The sequence below is a fragment of the Phasianus colchicus genome, chromosome 1, assembly GCF_987193195.1.
Source record: "Phasianus colchicus chromosome 1, bPhaCol1.hap1.1, whole genome shotgun sequence".
NCBI lineage: Eukaryota > Metazoa > Chordata > Aves > Galliformes > Phasianidae > Phasianus > Phasianus colchicus.
The window spans coordinates 134704918-134730934 of NC_143436.1; the positions used below are offsets into that span (position 1 = coordinate 134704918).

Consider the following 26017-nt stretch of genomic DNA (forward strand, 5'->3'; position numbering starts at 1 on the left):
TAATGTTAACAATATCCAGTTACACACACACAGTGAAAAACAATGACAGCCTTTGTGTTTAGAGCAGTCCTGGCTATGAAAAAAAAAAAGCCTGTAAGGAAGTTCATGGCTGCTCACCACTGTATCACTCTAACAAACAACTCCAATGAACTGCTTGATGGTATCATGGATGAAATCCTGATGTCAGTCACTTCCCTTATTGTGTGTACATAGGAAATCAAAGGGAAAGCTGGAGAGAACCTCTAGCGTCTTCATGCTTTAAGCAGTTTTAAAACAGTAAGACTTTAAAAGCTTAATACTAAACTTTGCACAACTGTTTCCCTAAGACGTATATCCAATATCACTGCAAAAATGCCACCCAAAAAACAATATAATGGCTACTGGACATGTTTCTATTTGTTGGGAAACAACACTGCATTCTCTACATTTCGCTCTGGAAGCAACACCTGGGTAATTCCCCTTGTACCTCTGGCAGGAGGACAGGAAGGAAGAGCAGGAAATGTTATCAGCACTCCAAACAAACTCCACTCAGAAAACATACATTATGGACAAGCACATTAACATTGATGCCCCAGGCAAATTTCAGTTTTGGATATTACACTGTGCCCACCTAAAATTCCTCCCTGCAGTTTCTCTTCCCCTTTCACATACCAGAAAATAAACACAAAGTTCTGTCTTATACTACTGGCAGAAAAATAGTTATCAATCTTCTCCCTGAGCATTCAGTGCATTTCTGCAGTGGGAGAGGAATGCACAGATGCATTTCAGGGATGCAGTGTGCAGAGCTGACATCAGCACATTAATCTGTTGCAACAGCCTGTCTGTTTTTGGGTTCTATAAATGCTTGCTAAGTCAGCTATGGCAATCCTCCTAGTGGGAGATTCCATATATAAGCTACCATTCTACAGAACTGTCAGCACTAGAAAAGCCTATACACTATTGATCTTATCAACAAAGGAATGCTATTCCTCAGGAATGACAGAAAATATCCCTTACTGTCATTTGCATTACTACAAAAAAAACAGTGAAGAAAGTAAAAATGGAAAAAACAGTATCTTGCACACAAATTAAAATGATTTGATACTCTGCAGTACGTTGTAAAATTCATGTGGGTTTTTTTGCCCCGTCAAGTAAACCTTTAAAGCCTTACCCAGCTAAGAATGCAATCCAGAAAATCCACTTTTGAACCTCTGCTCACACAATGGAAGATCAGTTTTGCTTCTCACCTCTTGGTAATCTGAGTAGGATCCTGTAAGCCTGGATCCAGCTCAAAGATCTCGTTATCCAGTAGCCTTCGAAGAGTTACATCTGCCAGCTGCTCCATGATCCGGAATGCCTCAGCGATATTGAGGAACGTGGAGAAATCACGCTCTTTATTTGGTGTGGTGACACGGACCGTGTCAGTCATGAAGACATTGGAGGTTCTCTCCAGCTTCTGGACCTCAACCCAAGGAATGATGAGTTTCACTGCCATTGCAGAAAGACCAAAAGTGAATTAGAAATTTTTGTTTAAATTGCTCATATTTGAAAAATACATAAATTCAGGAAATTCGAACAGCAAAGAGGATAAGCTAATCTTTACAAAGACCAAGGAAAAGATGAAATGCTTGATATTACTATACATTTGTTCTCCCTCATTTCAACAGACTGTCTTGTGGAGAATCTCTCCCTCCGAATTTCATCTTTCTTCTTAAGAAACATAAGACTGAGGAGCCCTGTCTCTACTGAACCTTTGTTTTACTTTCTTTAGAAGTAAAGAAGTTTAGAAGAAGAATTTCTGCAGCCTTCATTACTACCAAAAGAAATACTGGATTTCATGAGTAGGGAGGAAAAAAAGGAATAGGGCTTGTAACCTTGCAAAAGTAAAGTTTTAGGCAGTTGGGAAACCTAGGCAGTTGGAAAACCTATTCCAATTACATACACGGTATTTTAAAATTAAAATAAAGGTAACTCCCCTGAAAAATACGTTTTTGTACATTAATTTCTTTTGTAAGGTTTACATACTACTATAAACAGGGTGTCAAAGAAAAACGCCTAGATATTGGGATCTTCCTGTTCTGGTTACTTTTTATTTAAAAAATGCACTGGCAAGTTTTGCCATAAACATTAAATGCATTTTAAGTTGTTTACAGAAAAGAAAAAGTACAGGACACAGTTCTTTACACGCAAACACTCTGTCAAATCATATAAATACAAAGAAAAGAATCGGCTTATTTTAGACAGCCACTAAAAGACATTACTTGCCTCTAGTACGAATCTCCGGGTAGAAATTAGTCTGGAAAGAACTCTAAAATAGATTAAACTTCTACTTAACTGTTGGATTTTTCCCAGCATTCTATGTGCCAAGAAACATGAAAGCTACATCTCCTAACATCCCTAGCTGGTCTCCTGATGCCAATAAAGTAATAAAAGGCAGTAATAACAAGCATTGTCATGTATATATGACACTTATCCACAATAGTTAATTATATAAGCAGCCACCTTCAGCAAGTTTTCTGTATTAAAAGAACCGCAGCTGTCGAGATTATTTGCAGGTTAACGTTTTTCTTACTTAAATAAAGCACAGCTGCGTCAACACACACAAACTGCTGCAAATGGCCACAAAGTCATCTGCATCGGTACAGCCAAGGGAAGAAAGATTAAAGAGTGCTGTAGCAATAGCACTATTGTTCAGGCAGGTCAGGAGCAAATAGGCTGCGCAGTGTTTGTCACAGAAACAGCAGACTGCAATAGGCCCCGACTTCTGACGCAAAGGTACAAAGTCTTCAAAGTTTTAGCAAAACAAAAGTGTAACTAAAAAATGTAAAGAAACCCTGGCATGTCCTTGCAAGAAACCTGACAGGCAAATCCTACAGATTTATACTTTAAAATACTTTAAAAACTTAGCTAAAAGGAGACTTGTCTTGAAAATATGTTCCATGTAGTCTATGCTCACATAAATCTTATGACAAGCTGAAAACAGGTTCCAGTACTGCATTCCAAGTCATTTCAACAAAAAATAAAACATGGAGAAGGCAACAGGCTTGCCAGAAGCTGAAGACTTAACACTTCTACTGTAAAGAGATTTCAAACTCCAATTTGGCGGAATTTTTAGAGTTAAAACACATAAAAGAGCTATTTCTATTGAAACTCTTCTTTTTTTTTCCCCAGGAAGATGGGAAATAATGCAATAAATGCAATTTATTAGCAATATTTGCTAGACCGGAATTAGCCAGATTTGTGACTGCTATCTGAAAAAAAGAAAGACAATGAACCATTTGTTCTATTTATGATCAGCAGCAGCCTCTCAAAGAAAAGCAAATATAGTTGCAGCAAATCTGAACATTCAGTGTAATACAAGCATTTCATCAATATGACAAAATCCCAGGTTTCAAGGAGAAGCAATGATCTTTATCAGAACCAGGGAGCTAGATAGCATTTCATATAGGACTTACAATTACTTTTTATTTTACTCTTTCACATGTGAACCACAAAGGTGATGCCATTGACTGTAACAGTGAACAAACAGCCTATTTTCCATGTTCAAAATGAAAGGTCTCAAACATGTAATTATTTGAGGTTGGGCTGTTGTTTTGGGTTTTGTGTTTGTTGGGTTTTTTGTTTGTTTGTTTTTTGCATTTTCACAATGAGTTATTATTTAAAAAAGAAGTTATTTCTTCTTAAAGAATACAGTGTGAGATTGTACTTCAAGTATCATTTAATGATCTGTGATATTGCAGAAACAAAACTTTTGGAACAGTACAAAGGATTTTTATCTCTGCTCCCTCCTTCCCCCATTATCTATCATTAATAAGTGTAATTTTTGCTTTGCCAGCTTTGGCAGACTGGATATCTGTGCTTAATGAGAGAAAACCTGCAATGACAGCAAGCAGCAACAAATCACAAAACATACTGTTTGACACTAAACAGAAAACAAGAAGATCAGTTGAGGACCCAGATATCTAGAAACATTGCTACAGTCTTCCAGACAAAATTCAGCTTCTGTATTTACAAGGCATAACAGTATTTTAAATCTAACTCTGCCTGCCACCTTTTGCAGATATGACAAAATAACTGGCATGAAACAAAGTATGAAGAAAAAGGACCCCTAACTCAAGGCATGTCTTTCTGTGCTTTAAGTTGGGGGCATACAGGAAAGCTGGGGAGGAACTTTTATGAGGGCATGTAGCAACAGGACAAGGGGAAATGGCTTTAAACTGGAAATGGGTAGATTTAGACTATATAATCAGGAAGAAATTCTTTACACTGGAACTGGTTACCCAGTGAGGCTGTGGAAGCCCCCTTCCTGGAAGCATTCAAGGCCAGGCTGGATGGGGCTTTGAGCAACCAGGTCTAGCGGAAGGTGTTCCTGCCTATAGCAGGGGGTTGGAACTAGGTGATCTTAAAGGTCCTTTCCAACCCAACCCATTCTATGATTCCAAGTTTTCACAATCACCACTTCCTATCTCTTATCTTTCCTACATTTGCACCAGTAAATGGTACAGCTTTCCTAATCGCTGTCTAATTCTTGCCATAGTCACAGCAGCGTAGGTCCATACTACCGTGCTCACTACAGCAGGATGGTGAGGACTCAGGGCAGCAGCAGTGTCACTGCTGTGCTTCCTGTTCTATTTTCAGCCTCGCAGCAGCCTCACGCACTCCTAGCACGGTGCTCTCTCCCCCAGGCAGCGCTTCCTTTCCTGCCTCACCGCCCGACCCTACGCTCAGCGGTGCTGGCGGCGATGTGCTCCCATCAGCTCTCAGCTGACTGTTTGCAGCACTAAAACCAGCTGTTGAAGCTGCAGGAGGTCTGGTACATTTTAAGCCTGCTTCACATGAAGAAGGAAAAAAAAAAAAAAATAAAGGACTGGAGAGTAACCGTGACTGCAAACTCGTGTTCTCATTTTTATTACCAGATTAATGCTAAAATATAAACAAAGGAAGAAGTAAAACCCAAATTAAACAGGATCTTTCATCTGAATAATAAAAATCTCAGGGAAGAATTACACTTTTCATAAAAATCCCAACTCTTTTTGCATTTCAAAGCAGTTCTGTTTATCTCTCTCCACAGTGCTAGATTTCTTACATATTTACACTTACATTCTTTGCCCAGGAAGAAGGAATAAAAACAGAGATGATTGATACTCAAATAAAGCCAGCCTTGCCGAGGAACTTTTCCTTTCCAACAGCAACAAGAATAATAGGTGATCAGCTTCTCTGCTTCAGGAAAATTAAATCTGGACTCAAATTTCACCAGGGCTTCTCGGAACTTTTCAGGGTCTTCCTCCTGCTCAGCGAGCTTACTGCTTGTTTCCTCTGCAATCAGTGCCTGATTCAATAAGAAGATAACAGATGATAAACCTACAGTATTCCAATTCAAGCAAGTTACTACAAGTTTACCATTCAGATTTTAATAACACAACTCCTTCTGAAAGAAGAAATTCAAGCTGATTTGCCATTTTCACAAACGGATGCATCTCTCATACACTCTGAACGCTTCCAGATCACGACTCCCAGTTTTGGTTTTTCCTGGGATTTTGTTTGTGGGGTGTTCTGTGTTTTGGAGTTTTTTTGTGTGTTTTTGTTGTCATCGTTGTCACCACTGTTCTATTTTGGTTTTGCCTGTTTTTCTTTTACTTTTTCAGTACGTCTGGCAAAATCACCTACTTACAGTTCATGATCACTGGGTTCTACTGCATACAGAGCAAAGATACAATAACAGTTTTGTATGATGATCAGTTCTGTTCTCCTACAAAGAAGCCATGCAGTAAGATGTCAGTAAGTTGTAACACGTTCTGAACTACTAAACATGTGATTTCAAGAACATCTCCATGGATATAATTCAATGTTGAGGATTTTAACAGTGATGTTACAACAAATGAGTTAACCAGAGGACAAAGTCCAGCACCTGAGTTTAACATTAAGTAATGAAACCTGAAGAATTTTAAATATTCCCCATGCTAGGCAATCAGCTGCCACAACATTATCAACAGAGATTAATTTTATTTGAGCCTGTCAGTGCACTTAAATATGTGATCTGTGCCAGGAGGCCTCTGCACCACGAACAGAAGCAGGCACAGCAAGTTTAAATTTTCAGCAAGGTGCAGCACATCAAAATTGCTCTTTAAAAAAAGCAAGATAAATGCTAAGGTTTATGCAGTGATGTGTTGTGCTTCCTTCCCTGTTTCAGAAACCACTGAGATCACAGCAGCAGGGTTGAAATTTGTCAGAAACGTTACATTCCCACCAATTTTCCAGACCAAAACAGTGGATATGGGGGCAGAGCATCATTCTTACTGAGGAGAAGGCTGCAGCAAGATCTCAGTTACAGTGGTCCCCAGCAGACCTTCACCAGTGCCAGCCCTTGGAGCGTGTGTTTTATTAGAAGAAGAGCACAGAATGCCAAGCTTTTTAAGTTTCAATGCACGTGCCATTATTATTTTAAATCTGCTCCTCATCACCTAACTGCTCTATCCTTAAAATTCTACTTCTGCCCTTCTAAAAAGATGCCCATTCAGACACCCGGCAGCTAGCCAGAGGCATCAGTGCAGTCACTGGCCATGATGTTGACACCTTGCAAAGCCCAGGGTGATTTCCATGCCAAATCCTTAGGACGAGAGTTCAAGAGAGCAGAACAACAGCCTCACAGCTCCAGCTCGCTGGGTAGAGGCCAGCTCTGCACCAGAGGACAGCTGTCTCTGTGCACTGGAGACAATCTCATTGTCCACGTGGCAGCAGGTTGTGCCACTCTGACTGCTAATGCTTACTGGAAAAGCAACAGGTCATAACTTTTCTCTAACCATCACACAGAAACTGGTCAAATGCCTGGCATCCTTTTGACTGTGTGACACAAAAGATATTTTACATCTCGCATCAAATCAAGGTGAACTCAGTTTAGAAGTCGTGTCATGGATAAGACCACCAGTGAGGAGCCTGCTCAGACAGGAGGTCCTCCTGCTCCCTTGGAGGCACAGTCAGCACTGCCAAGCCAATAGTGAGACTTAGCCAAAAGAAGACCTAGGAGTCACTGCTCTACAAGAAGCCACTACCTATAGAGTCATTGTGTGAAAATACAATGGCATAAACACCTTCTTGCCTCTTACAAGTCTGCATGGAAACAAATCAGTAAGACTACAGATAAGCAGAAGTAAAATAATTAAACATGAACAAGAAAAATTTGGCAGATTTGGTGATCAACAGCATTCAGGATGAACACTAGCTGGATCAGCACACTCAACTAAAAAACAGTATTAAGATGAAAAAAGACAAATATAAATAACTTCCTGCAACTAATTGGACAAAAGTAAGACAGTTTCCCTACCTTTACTTTCCCCTTGACAAAACTAACAATATCTTCTTTATTGTCAAAAACAGACAAAGTATGGAGCAAGTTTTGTTCCAGCCATTCCCAGTGCTGATTTATCTCCTCAGCAGTGGCACCTAAAAAGGTAAAAAGCAATGAATTAAAATTCAACATATAAAATAAAGTTGAAAGGAAGAAAAAACTGAAAGTAATAAAATGCATTATTACTTAAGTTCACTTTGAGAAACTGAACTTTCAACCTCAGAACTTTTGATAGCAAACAGGACAAAAAGGTCTAATTTGTAACAGTACACTTAGAGAAAAACAAAAAACTCATTGTTTTAGGAAAATAGTTTTAGTGCTTTTATCTTTATCTTCCCAAACATTCTCAGCCAGCAAATGCTGCATTAAAAGGCAAAGCAGAAAAACCAGCAAAACCTCTTACTGGTCTGTTAGAAGACAGCTTATTTTGACACAGCATTCTATAAGCAGCTACTGTAAACCACTGTTATATTGCAATATGTCTTATTCCCAGAAGTCCCTGACTGTCCTTTCTCCCTTCGTATGCACGTGCACACACACACACTTGCCACACATGCATGCATACATGACATGATCCTACTTGAAAAGTCATTTGTAATCACTAAAGAACCTAAAAATGAAGGAGCTGGATTCAACAACACCTACAGGGTCTGCAAGAGCATCTTTTCAAGGTTTAGGGGTGAAAACCAGTGAACAAAAAATCATTGAATAATAAAGATTTTCAAATGTAATGTGTTCACTCTAAGTCCAGAAATAATATTTCAGTCATTACACTGCCTATTTGTTTTGGCTCTTTCTGCTTGAAACTGAACTGCTTATCATTATGACAGGAGAGTTAGAGCAAGAGAGTTGACACAGAGGACAATTAAGGGAAAATATGGCCACTCTAGACCTTACTGGTCAATGGTTAAATGTTATATGTAAAAAAGAGTGCAGCCACAGTTGCTTTTCTTATGCCTTACTTATGAAAGAAAGGAGAAAAGTAATTTGACATTAGAGGCATATAAAGCATAGAGGAATATACTTATAAAATCAATCTCAGACAGAAAACTTGTCTCAAAATTGTATTTGTGTGTACCTCAGAAATGCATCACATTGCCTCACAACAACAACAACAAAGACAAACTGAGCTATGAATTTTCCACTCTCCTCTGCTCTGTTTTCCATAAAGAATGCCAACTGGCAGGGAAACTTTCCAAGCTTTAACTTCCTTGACAGGAAGGTCTTGTGATGGAACTTCATAAATATCATTAATCAAGGTTAGATACCTAAAAAAAAAATTTAAAAAAATCAAGAAAGAAGAGAAACTCAAATGACCTTTTTGTACGGGAAACAAATCATATCAATTGTTAAGGACACCAGAAAAATACTTCATTTATATGAAATGTGAAAAAATATTTTGCTTATATTGAAATGGCTGCACAAAGAAAATACTGAGTTGGTTCTCTACGCCTGGGCAAACAAAAAGATACCAACTGTACAGGTGGGCTTGTGGGTTGTCTCTTGGAAAATCAAAGATAACTCACTTGGCTGATCTCTGTGGTTCTCCTTTGCCCACAAGTCTTCTGAAGTATTACATGGATGGAGACAAAGCCTGAGGTCAGGCATTTTTTTTTTTCCCTGTAGTGGTATAAGATGATTAGCCATCTGGACTGAAACATCTCTGCCAGAACAGGCATGCTGGGCATGGATCAGACTTCCCAGCAGCCCTCAGAGATTTGCAAAAGTCTGTAACACAGATATGACCCTTATGCATAAATTATAATTTCATCCTACAGCTCCTGGAGCACAGGACCGCCAACGTACAATTGGAAAATGTCATCTTAATTAACTGCCTAATGATATGATGGTTATCCCTAATGCAGTTACACCGGGAGACTGAAAGGAGCTGCTGGAGCAGCTCCTTGTCTTTGCTACATAGCAGGAACTTAATTTGACCTGCTGCTCCATCCAAATCCAGTAACAAAACCCTGTTTGCACAGAGCAAACAGCCCAGCCAGGGCAGAGCTGGGCAACCAGTGACAGCCACTTCTGCAGCCCTGGGGAGAAAAAAGTCCCTTGCGGTGCTCCGGCTTTTTAAGAAAAGGGTCAGGTCGTGCTGTTCCTCCATCTGCTGTTGCCAAAGCCCATACTCCCCACTCACTTCAGGGTTTCACAACAGAGATATTATTCAGAAACAGCTCCTGCTACCATGGTTCTTAATTTCTGTGCAGCTCTCACAGTGGCGTACGCGTCATGCCCTTATGGCATACAAAACAGATCCCTCTGCCTTCCACCTCATTACTGCAAATCTCATTTTCTCAGTGCTGAGTATTCATTTAAGAAAGCAAAAGAGAATTTTAGAGAACAGTAATCAAATTAGTTTATCTCAGCAAAATCCTTAACTGTTCCAACCAGACAAGCTTTTGAGTTGTAGTTGCTTTAATATAAAAAACTTTTGGGAGTGAATAAACAGATGGCCTCTTTCATTTGAAGGACTGCAATATCAAAAATCATCAACAACATGTCAACATTTACCTTGGCTAACTATTTCATGGCTTGATCCATGTAAGAAACAAAAGCAAAACACGTGCTGTCAATTTCAATGCTAAGATTTCAGAGAGTGGAAAAAAGATGAGAACTGCCCTGCAAACTGCTTAAGCAAGGAGAGAATGAGTTTAAACACTGGCATTTAACATGCCCCAGTAAGGCTGCTGCAATTCACATCCATATCAATTTCCTGAAGATGGGTTTGACTTTCAAAAGTTGCAGAAACACTGTAAAATGGATTAGTGCACAGCAGACCCAGCTATTAGACATTCTCCTTGACAACTCTATTTATTACCTACTTCAGGTAGCATTTTCTAAGTGTCCAAGTTATATTTCATTATAATCAAGTGTTGTAAGATATTTCACAGGCAGTGAGCAAAAGACAAGACAGATGAAAGCCAAGATTACACAGTTTCTTTCTGTAAGCAACTATGACTACCATACAAAAAGATATGCATATGAATTGAATCACAACACTTCGCAAGAGACAAAAAAATAATGGAAAACAACCTCACCTAAGCAAGCTTCCTATTGAAACATTTCCCTAGTTAGCACTTTTTCACAATCAGTACCTGGGATTCTAACTGAAGGTTAATTAGATAGTTAACATGAGCTGTAGCCAAGAGCTTCACACCTGCACACAGCCAGCTGGGGTTACCTTGAGTTTCTCGGACATGCAGATGCTGAGCATGCTCAGAATTTTTTTGTATGTGACTCACCAATAGCTATGGCCCAGTAAACTTCTGATCCGTTCAATAACTCACCACATGCAATGGCAGAGTAAACCTGTGAGCCTGGGACTTGCAGTAAGATTCTGAAGGGAGCAACACGTGCATTGGAATCCAGAACAGCATCCAGGGCACCCACCAAGCGACCTGCAATCATGCAAAGAGAAAAGTGGGAGAAAAGAGCATTAGCACCATGCCACCAGTTCTGAAGCCTGCAAGTCTTTCCACATCTAAAACCAGAAAATCAAAACGTGTAACATGACGATAACAGTTCTGCCCACGTTTTAAGCTGCAACTTGCAGTTACTCAAAATGCAAGATGCAAACCAGATTAGCCGATCAAACACGTAAGAAGTATTTTGTGCTTCTGGTTCTGCCTCATGTATACGTATATCATCACAGAACTACGGTGAAGACCTGAGGGAGCCCAAAGAAATTACTGTTCCAGCCCCCGTTCTCAAGCTGGATAAAAGAACCTGTGCCATAAATAGTATTTGTCTAACCTGTTCTTCAAAACCTCCCACAACCAAGGTGCAACCGCCTCCCCAACAGACTGCTACCAACAGTGTCAGGATGTATTCTTACAGCAAAAACAAACAAACAAAACAACCACCGCAAACTTAAACCTTCCTTCTAGAAACGAATCCTGCTCCCCAGAACACAAAAGTAATTGGCCAAAGTTTTTGATGTTAACACTCGATAAACTCAAAAAGCATCAACATAATTTGCCACTGTTTCACAATTTCTCTTGTTCCAAATGAACCCCACCTGACTCATCTCTTCCTCAGAGGTCATAGTTTTCAAACATTTCATTGCTCTCGAGCTAATCTTTAAGCATAACACTCAAAACCGGACACAATGTTTGCTAATAGTGAGTTCTCAGCTGTATGAAGAATGGAAAACCACCTCCTGTATTTTGCATGCCCGCAACTGTACCCAAATAGGCTTGCAGCAGTATCCCACTGTAAATTGGCACTTGATTTAAATACAATGCAAAGCTACATTTTCCCTTCACACATTTAACTTTTCCAACCAAAACACTGTATTTACTGTTATATTTTTGCTCTTTCACCATCAATCCAAAACAAAATGAATTGTTCTCAGTCTCCAGAAGTTTTGCCAGCCCTTTATAACTGTGTTTACCAGTCCATCATGAAAGTGATTAATGGAAACAATAAAATGAGACCTACAAAGTCCTACTCTGAAATACCACCTCACTCGGACAAAAAAAAAACACAGAAATTTGAGAACAGCACAACAAAATAGCATTGCAGCAACTTTCTTGTCTAGGAGGTATAAGAATCCCACATGGAACAGTGTAGAAAACCTTCCAAAAGCAAAAATAATTACACCAATTACTTCCTTCTTGTGCTCACACACACTGGTCATGCCACTAAAACTAAGCAGAAGTTGGACACTAGTATGTTTTAAAACTATACTGTGAGAGATGCAAGATACTATTCAGCTTCTCAGCTAAATAGACATCAAGAGACAATAGCCATCTGTTTAAAATGGAGACCTGAATTTGAAGACTATTATATATCCTACCAGAAAATGCAAAATGCCCTCTCAAAAAATAAAAGTATAAAAAGTCATCCAAGTATAAAAGGTAGCAACGTATCCACACTTACAGAAAACACAGCTTCAGTGTGCACTCTTCAAAATAGCTGGATGAAAGCCAGTAAGACAGCATCAAACAATGCAGAGAACAATGTTATGGTTTAACTTCCAAACTTCAAAAGACTTGAGACATTGCATGAAAGAAAAAGAAAAAACTTATGAAGTGCTGCACATGATTTCCCCCGGTGATAGATCTAGGAGAAGAATTTCTTTTTAATTTGACTGAGGTAACAGAAAAAGTCTACTAACAGTGCTATGAAAATCCCAAAAGAACACTTAACAAACATCTGATTGGTGAAGTAATTGTTTTCAGAAACTATGAAAAAAGCCATGGAAGTACACAAGGAGCTGCAAGACTGTACTTCTTAGTCTGCACAGAATTAATTCCTTTTTCTGTTCCTGAAAAACTGATGAGAAAAAACAATTCCTCTTCTCATTGCTTACTTCTGCTTACAATTTCCATCTTGCTTATCAACTATCACACACAAAAAAGTTTCCTCCTTCAACTGAGAACCATACAAATTAAAAATCTTGCTCCTGTCCCTGCTGTTTCAGCCACCATCTCTTCCCAACACCCCTCAGCCCTGAGGGTTTTGTTGGGGAACAGTAAAGGGGAGCACTGCACAAGTAGGGCAAGCAAGCTGGAACCCGAGTGTATAAGTGCCAAAACATATAGAGGAGAGACTGATGGAGGCTGAGGGTCAGTGCGATGGACCTTCTTAGGATGCATTTTCTAGGGCGTAAAAGGACACGACACTCACATGTACATCCAAGCTGGTTATGGTAATCTAGTGGAAATTATACAATCAGCATGTCTCTGGTGCACACACTGATGTTAGGATGAAGCAGATCTTCTCACAAGCAGCAGGGAAACCATTTATATCTCTAGCACAGTCAAAAATTAGAAGGATTCAGAAGCAGAGGAAAAGAAACAACTGCTATGCAGGCTTCCTTCCCAAAATTCCTTGTTAGTGGTATTTGGGTTTGGTTTTTTTTTGTTTGTTTGTTTTACTCTCTGTGGGACAAGACTTGTGGAAGAAACTTAAACTTGAAAGTACTGCTTTGCCCTTAACAAGTTGCTCCACCAAGTCCTCATCAGCTTTTTGACCTCCCAAGATGCAGAACTACTTCAGGGAAGCAGTTAATGTTGCATTGACTGCAAAGACCAATTTGAAGGGTCGGCTATAGAGCATCAAGAGAACATCTCAAAACATACAAGGCTCTTCAAACATAAAGAACACTGCCATGCTAGAATTCAGACACAAATCTCAGGTTTAATGTATGCTTCAAACAGATAGGAGGAGAGGACAGAAGCAGAAAAGGAAACATCTCCACTGAAATGAAATGTTCCACCTCAATAAATCCGATCCCTTTTTGTGGAAAGTCAGACAGTGGGAACATCTGCCTATATTTTTTTAAGAAGCAAACCTATACATCAAAATTCCCCACAAATCCCACACCATACACTTTCATTTCATCCCTACTTTTGAAACATCTAACTTTGTGCTTATTTTTCTGCCCTGAGAATGGAAATTAGAATATCTCGAAGTAAAGCAAAAGTGCTATGCTTCTAAATGCAAATCTATTTTATATGTGCATTATGGATACAATAACACAAACACAATCAGGTATAAAAAATAGCAAGGAATCTGGGGATCCTTTCCCATTCTGCAACAGATAGGTAGTGTCTCTCTTCTACAGAGATCAATCTATAGCCAAATGGAATGTAAGCAGGATATTGTGAATTGCACAATCAGATACTACCTAAATAAATTTCAGCTGAATGATGTGGAACAAAACTTTTGACCATTTCTTCAAAGGAATTAAAAAAAAAAAAAAGCTAACCAAGGGTATTTTATAACCAACTGGTTCTCAAATGCACAAAAACACATTTATTCTTTAAAAATAAGTTTCCTTATACCCCCATAAAAAGATAAAAAGTTCCATTACGAATTATCCTGTGTCACGCCCATAGCTTACAATCTAGACAAAGAAACATGTTCACAGTAAGTTAATCTAACACCAATTAACACCATCATATCTTTCAAACTAAAAAATGCAGGCTTATTTCCTGAATTGGTGTTAATTATCCACAAGATATTTTGAAAATTGATAGAATCACAGAATACTTTGGGATCTCACAGCCCACCCAGCCCCAACCCCTGCTGTAGAAATAATATCTACTACTTCCATCTCTTAGGACAATACTCAAGATACAACCCAAGACACTAATAATTTTTTGTATGCTGCTGTGCTAGGTATAAAGACTCTCTCCATAGAACAATGAGAGCATCTCCACTTACCTCCATCATAGTTTAAAAGGCCCGAAGGAGATAATGAAAGGTCTTCATTGAGTTGGAAACCAGAACAACTGGGCAGGCATGCAGTAAGGCATGTTTTATGGTTCTCTGTCAAACTGAACCCAACAGAGAATACAGAGAGAAGAACACCATAGCACCTGAACCCACATCTGCCTGCAGAGATGCTCAGCAAGAGGCCCCTGGGGGCTGTGGGGACTAGTTCAAAAAGTGACTGGTGGCTATGCTTACCTATACTATGTCAGAGCTTTGTTTTAAATGCTTACAGTCTATTGAATCAGGCTGCATTATCTTTGTTAGATACACTGATGTTGGATTCAAGGATTTAAAAGTAGAGCAACAAGCTCTCCCTTCAGAACAAAGTGATAGAGCATGATACATGTCTCTGAATGTTCGGAGCTGCCTTTTACTGCTGCTTGCTATTTATGTTCCCCAACAGATATAGAGGCAGTATGAAAAACAAGCCTGGGCAGCAAAAGCAGCAGCTTGACAAAACACTTCAATCAATAGGAAAATGCTCTTACTGCAAAGTGGAAGTAGTCAACAGTGCAGGTTGGTTTTGAGCAAACCCTGATTTGTAAGGAGAGTTAGCAGCTATAAGCTCAGCTGCTCAGGCATTAGAATTTGGAAGAAAAAAGAACAAATCAAACAATTTGGATTTTCATAAAAATAAACTAGGAGCTGCACTACAGCAGGCACTCTCACTGGCTGGACAAGCAGGCTACCACTGCGTGGTGATTCAGATGGAAATGAGGAGTCCCTGTGTCCATCTGTCCACTCCAGCTGTAGCAGAAGGGTGGTCTTCTGCTCAAGACGAAGAGCAGAGGCACCCTGAGAACTACTCCAGCACATCTTCATCCTCACGTCCTGCACCTTGGCTAAAGCAGCAGTCCATCCCCAAGAGGACAGAGACAGTGCAGGACACTGGGAATGCAGCTACTGCTCACCAGCAGTGGCTCCCAGCAGAACACCTGGGATCTTCCTTACATCTTTCTTAATATCTTAATAGGATTTTTCTACAACTTAGAAGCACGGGTGTTTAGCAGGTCGCTGCTTTCACTTAGACTTTTCTAAAAATCTATGTTTTTGTTAGAGAAGAGCTGTCAGTTGCGGAGGCTACTAACAGAACCTTACTGTCTCAGCTTAACACCAGACATTGTCTTTGTTGAATTCTGCTGAATTATGTAAATAGGTTTTGACACAAAGCAGTACCCAGGAGTCAGTCTCTCCCAACAACCTTCTTTCCACCCTCCAAAATAAGAGTTAACAGAACTTATTCAGGTAAGCATGCAAGAAAAAAAGGTGAAGGAGGGCTCCTCCAAGTGCTGCAGAAAGACAACGTTTCCCTTGCAGCAATAAAGTCTCACAGATCAACTTGAACATTAGATTTCAGTAGAAGGGCCTAATGCTTCGAGCATTTATTAACCCAGGGAAGCTTAAACACTGAAGTCCTTCAATTACTTCCAACTCATGCTTTTCCAGATCAAACACCGCAACTTGGGTAGGTTTTCTTCCTCTTCTTATTTATTTGTTTACTTTTTGAACTTGGCACATAGAAACACAGGATTTAAGTGCTGCTCCCCAGCCGGAGCGCTGGGTGAGAGCAGAGCTTGCCTTGGCTCCTGCACCAGGTGATATGGCCGCACTCATAGCCCCTGTCTCAAAGCCCCAGAGGCCGCGGAGCTGAAGGCCTAGCCTCTGGCATTGCAAAAAGTACACATGAAAACAGATTTCTGCCTGAAGACTGTTGGGAACAGGAACGCACAAGCATACAACCCTGTAAATTACTCAACACAGGCCACTGCTCTGGGCATTGTGATAAAAAACCACCCCTTGTGTTTCTGACAGATGCTGTAAATAAAGCTAAAGCGAACCAAGCAGTGTTACTTGAACTCTACCACTAGGCACTCTCAATTACTTTCTGTTGTCTTCTAGTCTGCCTGGCCTCCACAACTGAAAAATACAGAGTTACTGTGGCTGTTGACTGGTTTACAGTGTTGCCTAGACTGGCGGTCTGAGCAAAGACAACCTGAAGCCCTCTCTCCACACATAAGTGCATTCTCACCTTTTCTACAAGGAGAACGAAACAGAGACACAAAAAGCAAACAGAAGGAGCCAAGAGCAGCACATGGATTTAGATGGGAAGCAGCCACAACCTCCATTGCCAGTGCCTGGGCCATGTGTTCTGCTGGGGAAAAGCCGCATGAGCAGGGAAGTTCAAATCATGCTACACAGAAACATGGGGAAAAAATGGAAGGGAAGAGGAAATCACTTACCCGTCTGAATTCCAGCTGTGGGCAAGGCTAGATAAAATTCTGACAAGAGTTTAAGCTTCTGGTAAACTATTTGCATTTCCTCTTCTCCTCATGCAAGGTTTCCAAGAGCTCTTCCTTATGAAAACAGAGCCATGAACACAGACTTGGGCACTACCACGTATCCTTTACTAACACTGTTTTCATGTCATCTTCTTCTCTTCCATCTATTGCATAAGGATTTTTTTTTTTTTTTCGGTAGTTAGAGGTCAAATTTAACTTTTATCTATCCAGTAACTTCCACTGGTATCACAGATATATATCAATATTAAAAGGCAACTTTCCCTGATTCTGGTAGGCAAGCTATTTTGAGGTCTGTATCAGGATACATCCTTTAATAAACTACTTATTTTGCCTTCATGCCTTTCAGAAGGTTAAAAAAAAATAATAAAGGATATGCCTTTGCATACACTACTGAAAATCGAAGTCTTGACTGCATTTTTGACCCTCTCCTTCTAGAGTGCAATAAATAGGGACAATCAATACAGGATTACTGTCTTAGACACAGGAACCTTCAACTTCTGTGGTCTCCCTGTCTTCCTCTGAAATAGACTGTATCACAAGATTATTTATCCTGACCTTGGGAGAGAAACAGGGCTAATAAAGCTGATGTATGTAAGATGATTGCAGTACTATTCAGATTGGCAAGTACAAAAGAGCAGCAAATCACCTTTTGCTTTGCAATTACCCAAAAAAAGGACACAGAATTTACCAACACTCACCTTGTTCTATGCATTAAAATTTTAGAATCCAGTCAAGGGGAAAAGAAGGGACAGAGTTCTTCCCATGTAACTAATCAGATCTCTACTCACAACTAGGAGGTGCTCTATGGACCAGTTTGAAAGCCATCACTCTGCAAGAACTTTATTTAAAAGAAAAAATAAAATCCTAAAATGGGAAGTTTAATTCAACTGCTGCCAATAGCTCAAGCTGCCTATCACACTTATTTTTATTGAAAAAATAATAAGGTTCATATTCATATACAGAAGATGTTTCTTTTTGCCAGTGTATCATTTGACATCTAAGATTGTGAACTATAAGGTTTTATATAAACTCAAGGAAAAATTCATCTATCTTTAAAATGTTCATCCTCTGAGAATTACAAAAGATTTAAGACCATATCTATCTTAGAAAGTGCCCTGAGATGAAAACAGATGAATACTAGAAGAATATTAGGGAGAAATATCATAACTAAATAAAAGATTATATTTTGTTCCTCTTTTTTATTTACCTACTTCAGGGAAGAAGATGAAGAAGCAACTATCTCAAAAAGTAAAGACAAAAATCTGCTTGAAACAGCTTACAGACTTCAGAGTTGATTTTAAAGTTTTACTTGACATTATAAAAGGTAAAATTCACAAGTACTTAGAAGACTCCAGTGGTATTTATACACTAAAAGCATGCAGTGTCAAGTACTGTGTAAACAAACTGCAAAACTAGCTGCTTGGAAAGAATGAAAAGCTACTCTTAAACCAGTGCCCAGGACAAAAACATTCCCAACAAGTCACAGAAGACACAGCTTTGCTGTCAAAATTCACATTCAGGCATTCATCATTCCCTAATCAAACTAAAAATAGTGATGTACGTATAGGCTAAACTGTCTTGCACTATTCTACCACGAAGTATTTGAAAGTGATCTTGTCTAGTGATGGCATCCCAAGCTTATCATTAATACATAACCTTGGAGCCAAAAACTTCAGCCAGTATCAGATCCAACTAATTTTGACCTACTAATTGTGGCTATATGGCAAGTCTTTTCGCCATTAACAAAGTGGCACATAATGGCCAAAAAAACCAACACAAATTAATTTGGTCATTCTCTTTTTATATATATATACTACATATATATATATATATATATATATACACTGAGTTAAAATTAGGTTAAATATTAGTTGTTTATTAAAAAAAATTATAATTCAGTTTCTACAAAGTATTTCTAAACATTACCAATTTCCCTCCTGAGTCTCTAATCCAGTCATAGTCTCAAGTAGACATGCAGGCTAACTGGCAAGTTAAACATTGACTCAAAAAGCATGGGAAGACAGAATTGCACTGATCAGGTAATGAACAGTTAAACACTGTCTCCATCATTTTTTGTACCTACTGTTTGCAAATCCAGCGTACTCTCAATAATTACCCTAGAACATAAATCAAATTACAGTAGCAAATACAGTCTTATCAACATCTGCTCACAGTCCAACTGAAACACAGTGCTCAAAGAAAGTAAGGCGGGTGTAGAAGGAAAGCACTTTCCTTTGTTAGATGTTCTCTATTCCATCCTTGAGGAATTAAATCCATGTAAAATACACCCTCCAGCTGCGCTAACTTACTCTTACATAATGAATAAAATGCCCTCGTAAGGAAAGAAAAGCGTCCTAGAAGAAAAAAAAAAAAACCATGCAAGAATGAGAACAAGGCAATAAAACAGATGTTCTCTCACAGATTCAGGGAAAACACCACGTTGCAGCAGCAACCACAAGGGCAGCTCAGCTGTTGCAGGATCCTGACACCACTGCTCCACTCTGTTCAAAGCTAATTATGCTGGGTGGTCCACTGCACCATCAGCTTATGAAATCTAGCCTCCTTGGTTTTGTTGGCTGCTTTTTTTTTTTTTCTTTTCTTCTTGATCCCAGATGGATTCTAACACAGCTTGAGCACGTGCAGCCTCAGGGCAGGAGCTAAGAGACTTCCTTTTACAGTCACCCTTTTTCATGAAATGTACAGGGCCTTCACCTCTTTCCAGCCTCTATCCTTCTGTCAAATTTAGTTTCCCACTGGCCAAAACTCAAGCTACTAGGTTGGATGTCAGGGGGAAGTTCCTCACTATGAGCTGCCCAGAGAGGCTGTGGATGCCCCGTCCCTGGAAGTGTTCAAGGCCAGGCTGGATGGGGCTTTGAGCAACCTGGTCTAATACTAAATGTGGAGGTTGGCAGCCCTGCTGGCAGCCAGAGAGTTGGAGCTTGATGATCCTTGGGGTCCCTTCCAATCCAAGCCATTCTATGATTCTATGACATTGAAGGGAAAAGAAAACAGATATGGACAATGTTCCCACTTAAGTCTTGTTTCACCAGCAAAACAAACTAATTCTTCTAACTCAGTGCTGACAAGCTGTAGAGCCATTATTCTGAAATACAGTAAAACTTTTCTGACCTTCGTATCTGTCAGTTTGGAAAATGCAGGTACCAATAATGTCTCCATAAAACAAGAACTGTGATGCAGGCTTTGCACCAAAAGGAAACAAATGTACCAGCCAACCCAAACTTTCCCCGCACAGGTCTCCATTTTGAATGTAACCAATTAAAATTTAGGGAAAAAAAAACCTAAGTGTCTACCTCCAGCTATCCCTAATGCTCTCCCACACTTGATATGGGACTCTAATTTCCAATCCCTTTTACATACAGATATGTCTCAAAACCGTTTATGAGAGAATTCAGTTCCCTTAGACAATGTTTTCTAAGACAGGAGTGGCTCAGCTTTGCCAGCCAAAAGGTCTGTGCAAGTCCGTGCACCCTAGGTTCAGAAAATGATTCACCTGAAACGTAACCAGATAGAGAAGCATTTTGTTTTCTTTTAAGTTTGCAAATCTCTGTCACGGAGAACTCGGGCACGAGGAGTAGTATTTGTGCCTCCCAACCTCATGATTGCGCTGGACTTGAATCAAGCAGCTGTAAAAGGTTATTTTTAACTCTGAAAACTAATCCACGCAGCCCTTATGGTCACAAAAGAGCGGCCTGCAGCTTCCTCACGGGGGGCAGGGGAAAACCTGGGGACAGGCTTTTGTCTCACTGTGAGAGAAAGCCACTGAGTTACCAACGCTTGCATTTCGTTCAACTGGTGCCTGCGCTTCAACCTGATACACTGCCTTTTTCGGAGGGGTGCAGCCCTGCCCTGCGGTTGGAACTAGATGGGCTTTGAGGACCTTTCCAACCCAAACCGTTCTGTGATCCTGTGATGATCACAGCACCGGCAGCCCAGCCAACGTCAGGCTGGGGGCTTCGTCGTGAATCCGCCGCTAGGACAAACTTCGGGAGGAAAACACGCACAAAGCAGCACTGCCTACTGGCGAGGGTCGACAGTTCAAGAGCAGAAGGTTCCGATAACACAGACCTGATAACGCAGACTTGGAAAACACCGTGAGAACACCTGATCGTTCTCCCAAACACATCAACCACCGTTTCAAACGGCGATGTTTAAAAAGTAGACAACAACCTTCACGTCTGCTTTTAAGCCCCGCTGCCGGGAGGGCACAGCCTCTCCCAGGCGTTTCGGCGTGAGCTCTGCTGCTCGGCTCTTCGCTCCGACTTCGCCCGAGCTCCGCGCACCGCACGCCGCGCAGGGTCCGCTCCCTCCCACGGACCCCGCCGTCAGCCCTCGCTCCCCGCCACGAAGCGCGGCCCCGCTTCGCGGAGAAGGGAAAGCGAGAAGAAAGTGCAGCACCGAGCCGAACCACGAGCCGCCGGCGGGCAGCTCCCGGTCACGGGATGCCGGGAAAGCCGCCCCCGGCCCGAGGCTCTCCCCGCGCCGCCCGAACAAAGCGGCCGCTCCGCCCGCAGCCCGGCTCCCCGCCCGCAGCCCGGCTCCCCGCGCTCCGCCGCCAGCGGGCCCCGCCGAGCCCCGCGCCCAGGTACCGGTGAAGCGCCCGCCGCCGTCGCCGTGCCCCCGCCGCCGCTGCAGGACGAAGTAGCCGCTGCTCTTCTGGGTGACCCAGAGCTTAAGGGCGTTCTTCAGTAGCACCTCCTCGGGCTTCAGCCACATCTCGCCCTGCCCGCCGCCCCCCGCGGTCCCCCGCCGCCCGCTCACATCGCCTCCCTCCGAGCGGGCCCGGCCGCCGGGAGGGGCGGGGGGCGGAGCGCGGGCGGGGGCCGGCCTCCCGCTGCCGCGGGCTGAGCGCGGGGCGGGGGCAAGGTCCGCCCCCCGGCTTTGGGTCGCGGGTGAGGAGCTTGGGGAAGTCAGGGTGCTGCCGCGGGGGCTCCGATTTCCCGAACTGTGCGCTTCCTGGGGCCCGGGGGTGGCCGTGCGGGCGTCCAGCTGCCCGTGGAAACGTTCACGGGTGGACTGCAGTTGGCTGCCGTAGTAAACGCTGTGCGGTCCGCGCTCCTTGCCGTCCCGGGGTAATGCGGTGCTTCCGTCTCCGTCTCGAGGCCGCATCTCGACTGCTGTGCTCACCTCTGGGCCCCTCGCTACGAGAAGGACGTTGAGGCCCTGGAGCGTGTCCTGAGGAGGGGAACGGAGCTGTGAGGGGTCTGGAGCACACGTCTTATGAGGAGCGGCTGAGGGAACTGGGATTGTTCAGTCTGGAGAAGAGGAGGCTCAGGGGAAATTTTATTGCTCTCTGTAACGGCCTGAAGTGAAGTTGTGGAGAGGTGAGGGTCAGCCTCTTCTCCCAGTTAATAGAAATAGGACAAGAGGGAATGGCCTCAAGTTGCTCCAGGTGAGGTTCAGGCTGGGTGTTAGGAAGAATTTCTCCTCACAAAGAATGGTGAGGCAGTGGCACAGGCTGCCCAGGGAGGTGGTGCAGTCTTGAACACCGTCCCTGGAGGTGTTCCAGAGCTGTGTGGATGTGGCACTGAGGGACGTGGTCAGTGGACATGGTAGGGATGGGCTGCTGGTTGGACTGGATGATCTGAGAGGTCTTTTCCAACTGTAGTGATCATATGATTCTACAGTATGCAAGCTGTGAGCATACGCTTGTCTGCTATGAAAAGAAAAGCTATTAAAAAGAGATAATGGGCAGCCATATAACAATGTATTTAAAAATTAATGGCGGTAAGAAGTGGTTATTTAAAAAGCTCTTACAGGATAAGAATAGCTCAGAGGTTCCCCTGCCCCGAAAACAATCCTGGGGACGGTAAGTCATCAAATGCTTGGCAAGGTGTGGTGGTACTTCCTCCCTTCCCAGACAGCTGATCAGTAATTTCCAGTAGTGTTTTTGGAAGTTTTTTACATTCAGCTTTGGTTTTGGTCACAGTGATATGAGACCTAACGGAGAAGAAAACCACATTGTGCACATTCACTTTAGTTAATGCTGTCTTGAGACATGCTTCTGGTCCGTGTTGTGGAGTCCAACCAACAGGATCGCTGACTACATTAGACTTGGCCTAGCCATCATCAATCAAAATGTTAAGGCTCTTGCTTTCTGTGTGAGCAGTTTCCCCAACACATGGCATCTGTGGATGGGGCTTAACAACATACCTCTTAGAAATGGCTGAGAAGGAAAAAAAAAACCAAAAAACAGAAGGATGGCCACAGACATAGGAAAGAAGCAACACAGCCACTTCGGCAACAATCCTGGGTCAGCAAGGGTTGCAGAGAGGAGTTGAGCATGTTTATTATGTTATTATTGTCTTATTTAGCCAAAAAAACATGCAAGGAAAAAGTCACCACACATACGTCTCTTGCTACTGAATGATGCAGCCTAAACCTGCTAACCAGGCAGTCTATGGCAAAGCCAAGGGAAGGTTTGTGAACATGGAGAGAGCCCTGCAGGGATGCTCTGGCAATTTCCATTCTGTTTGAAATGAGCTTGGATGGTCTACGTGCAATAGTTTTATCACACTTGTGTCTATAGAGGCAAACAGAAACAGAGAGAATGGGAATCCAGTAGATTTTTAGATGCATAATGAGATGCTGTGCAATTATACACTTTCCTATGTGCTTTCTTACACAGTCTAGGAAAGAACAGGGCTATCTCACACCGTGTTACTCAAATACCTCAAAATCAGAAGGCAGAGAAATAACGTCAGAAATAAGTGAAAATATAACTGGAAGGAAAGTTATGAAAGAGAATGAGGTTTCTGGCCTTATCCCTCCCTTAGCATGTGTTCCAAAATGACAGAACTGCAGGTATTTATAAAGTCATGTATCATTCTTAGATTTAAGCAACTAATAGTACCAGACAGGGAGCCTGCTGTTCAAATGGCTTCATCTTTTTCATCCATAAAGCACGCCTGTAATTTTTTTTCCCCTGCAAATCACTGAGATGCTGGGGGAAGAGAGATTCCTCGTGTGTGTAAAGTGAACTGTGTGTCTATGTGCAGCAAACAAGCAGCCCTGCATGCCCCAGGCTGGGAGAAGTGAGTTCATTCTGTTCCCAAGGCTTGTTTGGTGGAATTCCTAGAAGACATAGAGTCTGGATGGAGCAGAGGTAGCAGTGAGTGTGGAGAAATGATGTGTGGGGTTTTAGGAAATTAATGCGCATTAATGAATGCAACATTGGGAATTTAAGCTCCTGGCAAATATATATAAGGAAAGGTAATCAAAATACTTTTATTCTAGGATTTCAGGCACCAAAGAAAAATGCTTCATGGAGATTAAACAACAGCTGCTGTTTTCAGCCCTTTGTGATCTGCAGCCTTCAAACTTTTCCACTTCAGCTCCAGACTCCAGTGGTGCAGTTGTCAGTGGGTGTCAATGCTCTTGTTTCTCAGAATTGCATGTCCCCTTAAAGCTACTGGCCAATTCAAAGGTCCACAGCCCTTTGAAACCACTGGGCTCACTGACAGCAGAAAAGAGATTTTTCTAAAGAACTGAGCCACAACTCTGCAGATTCTCTGTACTGGTAGTTGGCAGTAGTTGGAGGTAGTTGGAAAATACATTACCTCTCAGCTGTGTTGAAACAAGGAGCAAGTTACACCCTTGGTCAGCACCCAGCAGCAGGCTGAAGCACCCAGGCACAGGGTCACCTTTGAAATGACCTTCTACATTCACCTCCAATCGCCAGAACTTCCAGGCCTACACATAGTGTGGGGCTGTATTTCATAGAATCGTACAGCTGTTTGAGTTGAAAGGGATCCTTAAAGGTTATCCGCTCCAATTCCCCCTGCAACGAACAGGGACAACTACAGCTAGAACAGGTTGCTCAGATCCCCATCCAGCCTGACCTTTGAAGTCTCCAAAGACATCCACTACATCTCTGGTCAACCTGTGCCAGTGCCTCACCACCCTTATAGTATAAACCTTTTTCCTTATATCCAGTCTAAATCTTCCCTCTTTTAGTTTGAAACCATTTTCCCTTGTCTCCCCTTTCTATTACCTGCTCTGTAGTACTAAATCCACAGCACACACCAGAAAGAGAGCAATCCTCCTCCACTAAAGTCTGGAGGGACCATGCTTGATATATTAACTGAAGGTACTTCAGTCTTTAAACAATGCAGATCTAGTGGAGACAGATTAAGAAATGAATAACAGAAATTCTTAAAGGTTCAAAGCTGACTTGTGAGCTTAGATGGGGTGCATTTGATGTGTGAGTAACTTGGCTGAAAGTGACAACGGGAGTACAAAATAGCTGCCTACAAATATCAGTGTGTTGAACGGAAAGAAAGAAGACAATGTATTTACTGCATTTAAAAAGTAATTCAATAAAAGCAGAAATAGAGGTGTTTTTTGCAAAATTTGCAAAAATTGAAGGCTAGATTAAATACTAAGCAGATCCTGCTGACCACATCTTTTTTTTCACTGTGCAGAACAATGTATTGAGGGACCAGTGTCATTTTAGAAATAGTAAAAGATGGATCATTCCATATAATGTAATTTGGGGATTAGAAAGATTAGAAAACTAAGTAAATGCCTCCCATGCCCAGCTAATGGCTTCCTTCATTACAAGAAATCCCCTACAGGAGGGGATTTTTTAAGATGCTTTGAAAGGCCTCTGCAAAGTTTTTCTCATCAGATGCCCTCCCAGATATTGTCCTGTTGGAAAGGGGCCATGTTTGCTTCTCACTTGCAGAAAATCCACTTCAAATTTGGCAAAAACAGGAGGGCCCAAAGGGAAATCACAGTCATTCACAAGGAGCTCCCAACTCCTGGCAGCATGCCTCCACTGAAACCACTCTGCAAAGACCCTTCCCTCTAGACGTATCAGATCCTGGGAATACGCAAACATAATTCTTACGCTTAGATCTATTTAAAAAATCCAAATGCAAGACACGTGTGGGTTTGTAATGATCCAGGAGGTGGCAAAGGTACTCTACACCAAAAGTCTTCTACACTAAGGACAGTTGTGGAAGTGTTGGAGAATTCTCAGCTATGTTTCCAGTGTCCTTAATGACGGGATGGCAAAAGCCAGCTCACGTTTATGGGGCCACATGTTTTTGTCTTCCCGCCTGTTCTGGTAAAGTAACAAAATTTATGACCTGTAATTAGAGGCTTTGTTTATTATCTCTGATTAAATTAATGCCTGTGCAAT

At 41.7% G+C, this 26017-nt stretch overlaps 1 protein-coding gene across 3 annotated transcripts in view; it reads right to left on the reverse strand.

The window, feature by feature from the left end:
- The window catches only part of TBC1D8 (TBC1 domain family member 8), a 48495-nt gene extending 26848 nt beyond the window's left edge, over nt 1–21647 (reverse strand). The window contains exons 1-5 of one of the 3 annotated variants that reach the window (XM_090127499.1): nt 21462–21647; nt 10573–10728; nt 7301–7419; nt 5080–5308; nt 1227–1467 (exon numbers count right to left, since the gene is read on the reverse strand). In XM_090127499.1, coding sequence (XP_089983625.1) covers nt 1227–1467; nt 5080–5308; nt 7301–7419; nt 10573–10728; nt 21462–21588 — 872 coding nt within the window. In that variant the 5' untranslated portion in view covers nt 21589–21647. The remainder of the gene's footprint in view (nt 1–1226; nt 1468–5079; nt 5309–7300; nt 7420–10572; nt 10729–21461) is intronic. The other 2 variants (XM_031605207.2, XM_090127505.1) reach the window with 2 other exon arrangements.
- Nucleotides 21648–26017: the final 4370 nt, after the last annotated feature.